The 12,498-nt window shown below is 39.9% G+C and overlaps 1 protein-coding gene across 7 annotated transcripts in view; it reads right to left on the bottom strand.

Moving 5' to 3' along the window:
* Positions 1 to 96: 96 nt before the first annotated feature.
* LOC122549303 (upstream-binding protein 1-like) overlaps positions 97 to 12,498 on the bottom strand; it is a 144,378-nt gene continuing 131,976 nt past the window's right edge. For all 7 annotated transcript variants that reach the window (XM_043688891.1, XM_043688893.1, XM_043688895.1 and 4 more), the window contains 3 exons: positions 5,207 to 5,349; positions 1,227 to 1,278; positions 97 to 1,146 (listed from right to left, as the gene is read on the bottom strand). In XM_043688891.1, the coding sequence (XP_043544826.1) occupies positions 1,109 to 1,146; positions 1,227 to 1,278; positions 5,207 to 5,349 (233 nt within the window). In that variant the 3' untranslated portion in view covers positions 97 to 1,108. The remainder of the gene's footprint in view (positions 1,147 to 1,226; positions 1,279 to 5,206; positions 5,350 to 12,498) is intronic.

Raw genomic sequence — 12,498 nt, 5'->3', positions numbered from 1 at the left:
TGTGCCACAAAAGCTCCTTCCTTGACTTGTATACATAGTATTAAGCTGAAAATTCTCATTTGCCAACTAATTCATTGTAATCCCATGAAAAACATCTTAAAAGTAAGCAACTTGATTTTATTAACGTATCAGTGCAGTGAGATTTGGTCACATAGGCACAATTATGACTTGGAGAATCATTGGACACAACATTTTTTTTTTAAATACAGCTTTCAAAAGCATAGGATTTGATTAATGGAATTTACAAATTTGTTTTTAATAATGCAGAACATACCTTTCCTCTGATCTAACAGCAATTATGATTTACAAACAAAACTGAGAATCTCCTTGCTTTATTCACAACTGCTGTTTATCTACAGATAAAAGGTTTGACACTGAACTCAAACAATAAAAATTACAATGTTCAAAACAAATAAGATCAGTTTTTATATATAAAAAGCCATGTGACCTTAAAGGAAGCAGGAAAAAATATATTTAATGTGCAAGCTGCAACTTTAAATTAAACAATGTCCTGATTCGAGACAGGAATTGAAATCACAACATTTTTATATAGTTTTTCTCTTTTTAGAATGCAAATTAGCAACTGCACTATATGATCTTGCAGATACAGTTCTATAGAGTGAAACTAGTATCTTGAAGGCAGTAAAATGCATTACAGCACAAAGTAAAAGGCAAACATTTAAAAAAAACATGGCATACCTCAACAATCTCAAAACCAATAATCAAGAAACTAGACAGTTAAGGTGAAGCAGAACTGCTTCAAAATTAGACTATTATTGTGCAAATCTGGATCTACTGGCCATTTTCCTCCTCGTCATATTTATGAAGACCACTTTGAACCATAATTTCTGGACGTTCAGGTCTACCCTCAAGCTTGCTGCATCCTACACATGCAAGGAGGGTGCAGATTGGTGGCAGTGATATTTCCAGAAATTTCAAACTCACAGTAAAGTAACTGAACAGTCAAGCTGTGTTTTCAATATGAAACATTTTGTACAGTGAAGTCAGATTCTAACATTTAGATGAATTTGCTCAATGTCCTTTGTCATAATAAAGATATCTTCTATATGCAAAAATGTAGTCCAGCTTAACTGCTAAATGGGACAGGTTACTTCAAAATGACATGGTAGCCTTCACTATTTTCAGCTGTAAAATAGAAAAAAAAGATATGATAAATCTGCTTAAAATTAGGTTTGCACGTACAAACTTTGAAGAAAATTACAAACCTTTTATCGTACTGATTACAAAGCAACTTTCATCTTGGAGATTGTGAACCATCTGCAAAATATTTTCAAAATGAACACAGCAATTAAGAATATTTGAAAATCTCTTACATTCAAACTAGAATGTCCCTTTGGTAATCAAACACCCTGATTGATATTTCTAATTATAACTGACACCCAACCGCACTTATTTTATTCTGAAATTGACAGATTATGATCACCCGGAAACTAGTGGAAAAAGGATATCTTCATACTAGAGACTAAAGATAAATTCCGTTCCCAAGAATCATTGGAGATGGCCTCTTTCAAATTCAATACAATTTCCTCAAATTAAAAACAAGTTTTTTAGCGTCTGAGAATTTTTTTCTAAAATACTGTTGGCTTTGTTGGTAGAATGCTCAACTCAGTTCTTGATTCACAATCCATTCCCAACAATTGCAATGTACAAAGATGGTACCACGGATGAAATTAATGCTTGCTCTGCCTATTCAGGTTGATAGTGAAGAACATTGGCATTATATGAGGAGGAACAAGGATGAAGAAATCTGGAGAAACAGTGGCTGCACATGCTGAGTAGCATTTATTCATGTGGAGGATAAGTATCAACCTAGGCTGCTAGGATCAAATAGCTCGTGTCTGTGGTGTGACTTCTATTTACCTCAATGTCCAAGTGAACACACAGGCCCAAATAAGGACTATCCATTTCAATTGTTTTGATATCTTTGTGTGTACAGAACAATTTTATAAACCTCACTTATAACAGGACAGATCTTGAGTTCTAACTTATCTTCACAATATAGCCTATAATCACTTGTTTAATTCCTTGCACCCAGTAATAAAGGTGCAAGTAAAATATTCATTTGCAGAGTGAAAATTTGAGTATAACTACTGATAGCAGTATGGCATGTCATGGCCAAAAGGTGCATAAATATCAAGTGCATGCAAAACATGATTCTTGGAGGCATCTTATATATCACTATCTACAGTATTAACGTCTGAACAGGATTGATTTCCATCAGACCACCTTGTGCATAAACAGCAGTTAAAGAACTCATCTATTTTAAATTTCATTGCAGTCAAAAAGCCTGTTCAATGCCTTTAGCAATATAGGTATCAATGAGATTTCTTTTGAACCTAAGAGATCCCACCTGTTTCCATAGAAGGAAACACCAGGTTACATGGTGATTTGATGACTTTACTGTCAAAGGTACACACTTGAACATAATTCCAGATCCAAGGCAAACATTGTTTATAATTCATATCAATTTCCACCTACTCCAACAACACTCAGTTCCACTTACCATCTTCAGTCTTAACTCCCCAGTCTCTAAACTCATTGCTTTTTTACTATCCAGTACTGGATGGGCGAAAGTTTCATCCATGCCAGGGAGACTGAAGCGATTATCTTTAGTCCCCTTGATAAGCCTCCCTAACTACCAATGTCACTCCTCTGAGGCTAAACCAGAGTGTTTACGACATCAAATGATTTTCCAAATACAGCTGCACCATCACCAAGATGGTCTATTTTCAGCTTTAAAGCATCACCACTCTCCAGCTCTTCAGTTCAATTGCTTCCACAGCCCTTTTCTATGTTTTTAGTACCTATAAATTTGAATATTCTATTATACTGGCTGTCCTCCCATGTTCTATCCTCTGTCAACTTGAGGTCATCCAAAATTCTACTACCTATATCCATAATAACAGTAAGTCATGTTCCACCACCTAGGTTTTGCTAAGCTACACTAGCTCCTGGTAAGCAATGGCTCCATTTTAAAATGTTCATATCTCTTCCCAAATGTCAGTGTTCCCCAAATTCTTGATGATCCATAACTTTATTGTCCCAACCTTCCTTATTGGCTATGCTTTCAGCTGTCAACACCCTATGCTCTGGAATTCCATAAACCTCTCAATTTTGGTTTTCTGACCAAATAGACTGGTATGGCACCTTCTTGTTCTATTTGGTTCCTGTGATGAATTTCTGTAGTACATCTTTTAGATAGTACACACTGCTGTTACTGAGCATCGGTGGAGGGGGGAGTGGATGCGGTGCTTATCAAGCAGGCTGCTTTGGCCTGAATGGTGTTGAGCTCGAATGTTGTTGAGGCTGGACTTATCCACTCCTGACTTGTGCTTTCAGGAGTCAGGAAGGGAGTTACTCACCACAGTATTCCGAGCCTATGACCTGCTCTTGTAGCTACTGCGTTTATGTGGCGAGTCCAGTTGAGTTTCTGATCAATGATAGCTCCCAGGATTTTAATAGTGAGGGATTCAGTAATGGTAACATGATTGAATGTCAAAGGGCAGTGGTTAGATTGTCTCTTGTTGGTGATGGCCAGAGCCTGGCATTTGTGTGGTGTGAATATTACTTCCCACTTGCTAGCCCAAGCGTGGATATTGTCCAGATCTTGTTGCATTTGGACATGGACTGCTTCAGCATCTGTGCAGTCGTGAATAATGCTGAACATTGTTCGCCAATGATTGCACAATCCCACTTCTGACCGCATGATGGAGGGAAGGTCATTGATGAAGCAGCTGAAGATGGTTGGGCCTAAGACACGACCCTGAGGCACTTCTGCAGAGATGTCTTGGAGTTGAGATGACTGACCAATAACCACAACCATCTTCCTACATGTCAAGTATGACTCTAGTCACTGCAGAGTTTGCCCCCAATACCCACTGATTTCAGCTTTGCAAGGGCGTTTTGATGCTCTTTGCAGCCTTGATGTCAAGGGCTGTCACACTCACCTCACCTCACCTCTGGAATTCAGCTCTTTTGTCCATATTTGAATCAAAGCCGTCATGAGATAGGAGATGAGTGGCCCTGTCGGAACCCAAACTGGGCATCACTGTGCAGGTGTTTCTTGATAGCACTGTTAATGGCACCTTCCATCACTTTACTGATGATCGAGAGTAAACTGATGGGACAGTAATTGGCCAGGTTACATTTGTCCTCCTTTTTATGTACAGGATGCATTTGGACAACTTTCCATGTTATAGGATAGATGCAGCTTGGCTAGGGGAATGGCAAATTCTGGAGCACAAGTCTTCAATACTATTGCTGGAATGTTGTCAGGGCCCTCCAACTGTTGCTTGATATCACATGAAGTCAATCAAATTAGTTGAAGGGTACTATCTGTAATGCCAGGGACCACTGGAGGAGGAAGAGATGGATCTTTATTCCACACTTCTGCCTGAAGATTGCTGCAAAAGCTTCAGCCTTACTTTCTGCATGTACATGTACATAAATGCTAATATTTAACTGGCCAGGCTCTATCATTGAGAATGTGGAAATTTGTGGAACCACCTCCTCCTCCAGTAAGTTGTTTAATTGCCCACCACCATTCATGACTGGATGTGGCAGGACTGCAGAACTCAGATCTGGTCTGTTGGTTCTGGGATCACTTAACTCTTTCTATCACTCGCTGCTTATGCTGTATGGCATACAAGTATTCCTGCTTTGTGGCTTCATCAAATTATTATGCTTATTACAAACTGAAAACACTCCTGTCAATGCAATTGTTTATGCTAATTTTCAAACATTTAGTCATGTTCAACTTGCTGATCAAAAAAGTGAAGCAGTTCAAGAGATTAGAAAGATTAAAGCATATGCATTGGATAGGCCTATTGCCATTGCTTTATAACCAAGAAAATGAATTAAAAACACAAAACTGATCCCATTCCTAAATTCTTCCATGCTAGTTAGGAAGAGGGACCTTCAGGCTAAAGTTGCACAGTCTGAAAGGCAGCTCTTGCCAGTCATTGTTTACATGGAGTCTCGTGTAACCTCAGGCCTTTTAAGTCAGTGTGCTGCCACTGAGATAATGCTGATATCTACATTCTCATGGGGTAAAAAAATTAATTAATACACAAAGTTAAGAACTATCCCAATTGAGCTTGTTAACGAGAGTCATAGACATGAAGGCAGTTACTGAACTTCGTGGAGAAGTTTCTCAGACTTTTAATGCAACAAAATATCCACTCACCTGATCACTAACGAGAACATGAATACCTGTAGGACCCTGTCTGTACACCTGGTTTATCTGATTTTGGGATATACTAAAGATAGCAGCAATCTTTTTGGCAAGTTCTGCTGTTGTTAGTTCTTCCAGGTAGATGGCATGGTATACTAAAATACAGACAAATAGAAGAATGATTAAAAAAAAATGTACATGTACATAAATGCTAATATTTAACTGGCCAGATAGAATAATGGTTACATTACTGTATTAATAATGCAGATGTTTGGACTAAATCAAGAGAGGAGTGGTGGATTCTTGATGTGGCAATTTAGAGTCATATAGCATAAGAACAGACCCTATGGTCCACCTCGTCCATGCCAAGCACATTTCCCAAACAAAACAAGTCCTACTTACTTGTGCTTGGCCAATATTCCTTTGAACATTTCCTATTAATGTCCCTATACAAATGTCTTTTAAATGTTGTAACTGCACCTGCATCTACCACTTCCCCTGGCAGTTCCTTCCACACACGAACCAGCCTGTGCATGAAAATGTTCGCCCTCAGGTCTATGTTAAATCTTGCTCCTCTCACCTTAAAAACAAGCCCCCTAGTTTTGAACATACCTACTCAAGAGAAAAGACCTCTGCCATTCATCTTATCTATGCCCCTCATGATTTTCTAAACCTCTATAAGGTCACCCCCTTAACCTCTTACACTACAGTGCAAAAAGTCCCAGCCTATCCCTATAACTCAAACCGTTCAGTCCCAGCAACAGCCTGCTAAGTCTTTTCTGAACCTCTCCAATTTAATACCCTTCCAAAAGCAGGTCAACCAGAACAATACACAGTACTCAAGAGAGGCCTCAGTCAATATGACTGGCTAAAAATATAAACAAAGCCTGACAGTTAACTGTCAATTGCTGTTAACTCCTGCAGTTTCCATTGAGAGGTCTCTACTAATCAGCATTCGCTTGTCAAGCAATCACTGGGCAAATGTTGTTTTGCCCATCAAAACTGCTCTTCTTGCAAATTGTCCTGATGTGAACAACACAAAAAGCTTTGACAAAGAGTGTGTCTGTTTCAATAACATGCAAGTTCTGAATGATCTAAATATTTCTCAAGATTAACATTTTCATATTTTTGCAGGATACTGAGCATCAGCTACACCCTGGCAGACAAGAGTATAGCAAGACTGACAAGGAAGCAGTGGCCAGTCATAACTTATCTAGTTTATCTAAACAATCCCAGATTTAAAGAGCAAATGTATTCCAAGCTGATAGCTTGATAAACTTGGACATAGCACCACAACTAAAAATTAATAGTATTACTTTTTGATAAAGGTAAACTCTGCATTGCTGACTATAAGGGATCCTCAAGCTTTACTGCTGTGGGAGATACTCCACTACATACTGTGCTATTCCTTCTCCTTGATTTAGTGAAGGGAAGTAACTTGTGATTTTCAAATAAATCAATAATAAAAAGCTGGCACTAGCAAAGCTATATTACTCTAAACTCCATGATTAATTAACATTTATTATCTTAGGTCAGGATATTTCCTTCTCCGGTGTGACATTAACTTGTTCGTCACCACTAAACCCAAAGCAACTCTTCTCTGCCCGCTAAAATGACCTGACAAACTACATAGTTGTGTCAAAATATACAAACAGAAGTACACAATGAAAGCTAGATGAATCCCACCTCATTCAGCTGTTCCTGCAATTTTATAATAACATTTTAACAAGTACCTATACACATGTTTCAAACAAATTCTGTATTTCATGATGAGAGGATTCAATGAGGTTTCTCTTTTCTCACCCAAACATTGCAATGAGCTCTGGATTAGTCCTCCCACCACTCCCGTACAGACTCACCTCTTTCCAACACGCCTCCCCCTACACAGAGATACCTTCCTACCCCATTACTCAACCCTTGCTACCTACCTGACTTTAATGTTCGGGAAGGGAGCTGAAAAGTGATAACGATGGTAGATTGAAGGGAGTTATTCTCCTGCCTGGGCCAGAATGGTTGGTTCAGCTGGAGTTTCTCCTTCAGTAATTGGAGCTGTCCTGTGCCAGCAGCAGTAGAGAGATGGTGTACTGCAGCTAGGCACAATGTAGACTGCACATGCCCTCCACACCTCCAAAACACAGTGTCTCAGACTGGTGACAGATGTTCAAAAACAAAAGGAGGCTATGGTGCTGAATGTTAGCTCCCCTTAGCCAGAGTTCAGGGAAAAAAAAAATGTCTGCCTTTGTGCAAGGGTGGGAAGTTCTGTAATCCAGAAAATCCTGTCACACAATATCTGGAACATTTATACACAGGGATACTAAATGGCTTGAGCAAAAGAGGTCCTTAGTGCATCTTTACAACATGTTAGTCATTACGTTGAGCTATGTAACCAAAATCTTAAAGAGAATGACCATGTAGCATAAGTCTTAAACATAACTTGTACTCAAGGCCTCCTGTTCTGGAAGCAGTTATCAGAGTTGGGGTTACAAGAGAATGCAGAGTTCTCTAAAGTCCTCCTTAGGAAACCACTGTCTCTACATTCATATCATTGAACAGGTCTCAATACACCCATCAAGTTTACATCAACTGACATTCTTCCAGAACATGCATTGGAATATCTGGAGTTATATTCAAGCAACATCCAAAGTAGTTTGTGAATTATAGGAAACAAAATGATATAGTTAACTATCTAGTTGTGACTGCACCATCGATAACACCTTCCTCACCTTAGTGATGATCAAGACTAGGTCATGAAGCTTTAATTGGCAAGGTTGGATTTATCCTGCATTTTGTGAACGATATATTGCACAATATTACACATTGCTGGGTAGATACAAGTGCTGTTTCTGTACTGGAACAGCTTGGTTAGGGCAACAGTCGATTCTGCATTCTGTTGACAGAATGTTCAGGGTCAACAGTCTTTGCAGTCTTTAGTGTTTTTGACAATTTTCAGATGCCAGATGGTGTAAAATTGAATAAAGATTGGTACCTGCAATGTTGAGGACCAGTGGAGGAAGCAAAGATGGATCATCCACTCAAACGTTAGTACTAAGTCCTATATGACTACACTGGACTCAAAAGGTAACTCAGTTTTTTTTCCTCTCCACAGATGACGCCAGATCTACTCAGCTTCTCTAGCATTCTGTGCTTCTTTCAGATACACATCATCTGCAGTGTTTTGCTTTTAATGGATCATTCACTCAGCACCTCTGGTCAAAGACTATTGTAACCACTTTAGTTTAGTCCTTTCCAGTGTTATGTTTGGTTCCCATGTAATGGTTGGAGATTTTTAAAGCCTTCTCATTCGGTTAGCTGTTTTATTGTCCAACATAATTCAATGATGGATGTAGCAGGATTGCACAGCTTAGACCTGATCTATTGGTTGTGAGACTGCTTAGCTGTCTATCATATGCTGTTTTTGATCACTGGCATGCAAGTAGTCATGTTGTAGCATCGACAGTTGACATCTTATTTTAAAGGTCAGCCTGGAGCTGCTCCTGGCACATCCTCTGCACCATTCATTGAACCAGACTTGAACCTTAAGCTTGCTGGTAATGGGAGAATGAAGAATAAATTGGGCCATGAGATTATAGAATCCAGTGAATACAATTCTGCTATTGATGGCTCACAGCACCTCAAATGGCAAGTTTTGAATTTTGAGACCTATTAAGAAATTATCACACAGAGTATCTTCAATGTGAAGGCAGGATTTTGTTTCCGAGAACCATGCATTAGACACTCCCCTCAATGACATATTGGTAGATGTATCTGCAACAGATAGATTGGTGAGGACAGGGTCAAGTAGGCTTTCCCCCTATTGTTGGTTCCCTTATCACCTGACACTGACCCAGTCCAACAGTTACATCTTTTTGGGCAACTCAGTCGGTAATACAATTGATCCTTCTAAGGGATGACTATTGAAGCCCCTCAGAGCTGAAAATGTGTTGCTGGAAAAGCGCAGGTCAGGCAGCATCCAAGGAGCAGGAGAATCGACGTTTCGGGCATAAGCCCTTCTTCAGCCCTATTGAAGTCCCTCATCCAAGTACATCCTGTGCACTTTCCACTGATCAAGAACCATTTACCCATCTTCCCTTGACAATCACTGACATTAATCATTACTGAATCGTCCATACCAAAATTCGAGTGAGGGGCGGTATCCAAGTCAATCAGAAAATTGACCTGGACCAGCCTGTGGTTAACTCTCATCTCCTTAAAAACAATCTGCCATCTCCAAGGATAATTCATTTGATGAAGGCAGACTTGCCAGACTATGTATAGCTCCACACCCAAAGCTTGACAAACTTCTAAGACAAAACAGCCCACTTGATTGGAACCTGATCAGTCACTTTCAAATCTCTCTACAGTGGCAACAATGTACAAGAAGCACTGTAGCAATTCACCATATCACCTTACAAAAAAAAAGGTTCTACCACCTAGGAGGACAAGGGCAGCATGAAAACACCATCACCCACATGGCCCGAAGTCACATACCACCACTGATCCTTCAGAGTTGCTGATCAATATTCTGCAATTTTCCAACAGCACTATGTACCTATCTGTCAATGGACCTCAACAGTTCAAGATGACTACCATGTTCTCAAGGACAATTAGGAAATGAAGAATAATGGTTGTCCTGGCCAGCAAAGCCCATAACCCATGGATCAAATAAAAATGGAAGCCTATACAGCTCACTTCTTTTTAAACACAGATTCAAAAGCACTGTTTAGGCACTCAAATGCAATGACAAGCCATTCTAAAACTTACATACAAACAAGGATAGGACATTCAGCCCTCTGAGCCTGTCCAGTCATTTAATAAGATCATGGATTGTAACCTCAAATCCACATTCTTCATTATGCCTGATAATCCTTTCAACCCCTTGTTTACCAGGGACGTTATGTATCTCTGCATTGACAATCTATAAAGACTCTGCTTTCACAGTCTTTTCGATGAGAGTTCCAAAGACTCAATCCTCACATTTTACTGCATCCCTACTTTTAAAATGGGCAATCCTGATTTTTAAAAGGGTGACCTCTAGTTCTAGATTTTCCCATAAAAGGAAACCTCCTCTCCAGATCTACCCTTCAGAATCCTATTTGGTTCAATCAAGTTTACTCTTACTCTGGTAAATTCCAGAAAACACAAGCCTAACCCTTTAACCTTTCGTGATAAAACAACCTGTCCATTCCAGATGTTAGTCTGGCAAACTTTCACTGAACTACAACCAATGTATTTACATCCTTCAAGATGGCCGATACCATATGTAATGCTCCAGTCTGATCTCACTGACACCCTGTATAGCTGAAGCATAACCTCCCTACTTTTGTATTCAATTCACCTCACAATGAACAATAACATTCTATTAGCTCTTCTGACTACTTGCTACTGTATGTACTTATTAACATTTGCATTTATGCACTAGGCTACCCAGACCATTCTGAATCTCAGAGCTCCACAATCCCTCATCATTTAGATATTTTTAAAATATTCTTCTTGAAAATATAGACAATTTCACATTTTCCCTCATTATACTCTATTTGCCATATCATCACCTTCTCATTTAATCTATCAATATCCCTCCATTCATCCTCTCCAAAACTTTCCTATCTGCGCCATTAGTAATTTTTGCAACTATTCCTTCATTAAAAGTCTTTAATATAAACTATAAAGAGATGATGTCCCAGCAAAAATCCTTATGACGAGCCATTTTGCCATTAAGAAAAATACCAATTTATGTATTTTTTGCTTCCATTTTGTCAATCTTTGAACCATATCTATGTGCTATCCTTACACTAAGAGTTTTTATTTCTGTAATGACCTTTAATATGGCACTTTATCAAACACCTTTTGAAAATCTAAATACAGGACATTTACCAGTAACCCTTTTTCCACAGATGTTACTTCTCCAAATTACTTTAATAGCTTGATTTAACATGATTTCTCTCAAACCATGTTGATTCTGCCCAATTACCATGAATTTATCTAAGTTTCCTGCTATAAATTTAGTAATAGCTTGTAATAATTTTCCTGACATTTTAAGCTAACTGGCCTGTAGATGTTTGTCTTCCTTTTTGAAGAAAAGGAATTATACTTGATAGTTACAAAGCTAATGGGAAAGACAGCATTTCCCAAACACTTCCAGTATGATTCAATTTTCACACTTCAGACACCATATAACTGCAGATAGTAATTTGCAGGGGTCTGAGAGTTCTTCAGGATACTGGAGGGGACCATGCAGTTGACTGCAGCTGGAGGTGGGCAGGATGGCTTCTCTCACAAGGGGTGAAACGAGCTGAGCATGTCCCCAATTTTTCCACACCGTCTCTCCCTTCACATCACCGCTCTTCCACCAGTCCAGTCCATTTTATATTGGCTTTGGTTAGCTTTGTCCATGACAAGTTTGGCACTCAACACAGACATGTCAGATTGTACTAGGGTGCCTCTTATGCAACAGGCACTGTACAGGTTTTAGCGTGTTTTAATGTTGGGGCACTAGATTTTAGATTAGATTACATTACAGTGTGGAAACAGGCCCTTCGGCCCAACAAGTCCACACCGACCCGCCGAAGCGCAACCCACCCATACCCCTACATTTACCCCTGCACCTAACACTACGGGCAATTTAGCATGGCCAATTCACCCGACCTGCACATCTTTGGACTGTGGGAGGAAACCGGAAGAAACCCACGCAGACACGGGGAGAACGTGCAAACTCCACACAGTCAGTCGCCTGAGGCGGGAATTGAACCCGGATCTCTGGCGCTGTGAGGCAGCAGTGCTAACCACTGTGCCACCGTGCCGCCCATCTCTATGCGCAACAGCTCTATGACCACCAAATGTTATAATAATTACTCTGATACTGGATATGATAATGTAATTCATCATTTGCCATGACAAACTGAGATCAGAAGACAAACTTTGACAGGGGCGGAGCAAGAGGGTGGAGCAAGTAGGCGGAGCCAGAGAATGCAACATATAAATCTAAAAGAAAGGGAAGGAATGGGAGTGGGTTCACAATCTGAAGGTGTTGAACTCAACATTCAGTCCAGAAGGTTGTGAGGTGCCTAGTCTGAAGATGAGAATTTGGTCCTCCAGTTTGCGTTGTGATTCACTGGACCATGCTGAGGACAGACAAGTGGACATGCGAGCATGATGCGGTGTTAAAATGACCAGCAATGGGAATGTCTAGGTCATGCTTGCACACAGACCAGGAGGACCAGTTCCAAAAACGTACAACCCAGATGGCCTCCTTCTTCAAGGACCGCAATTTCCCCCCCCAACGTGGTCGACGATGCCCTCCACCGCAT

Source organism: Chiloscyllium plagiosum, chromosome 4, assembly GCF_004010195.1.
Source record: "Chiloscyllium plagiosum isolate BGI_BamShark_2017 chromosome 4, ASM401019v2, whole genome shotgun sequence".
Lineage (NCBI taxonomy): Eukaryota > Metazoa > Chordata > Chondrichthyes > Orectolobiformes > Hemiscylliidae > Chiloscyllium > Chiloscyllium plagiosum.
Note: the sequence above shows the minus strand (reverse complement) of the source record. Positions and strands in the feature narration are given on the sequence as shown.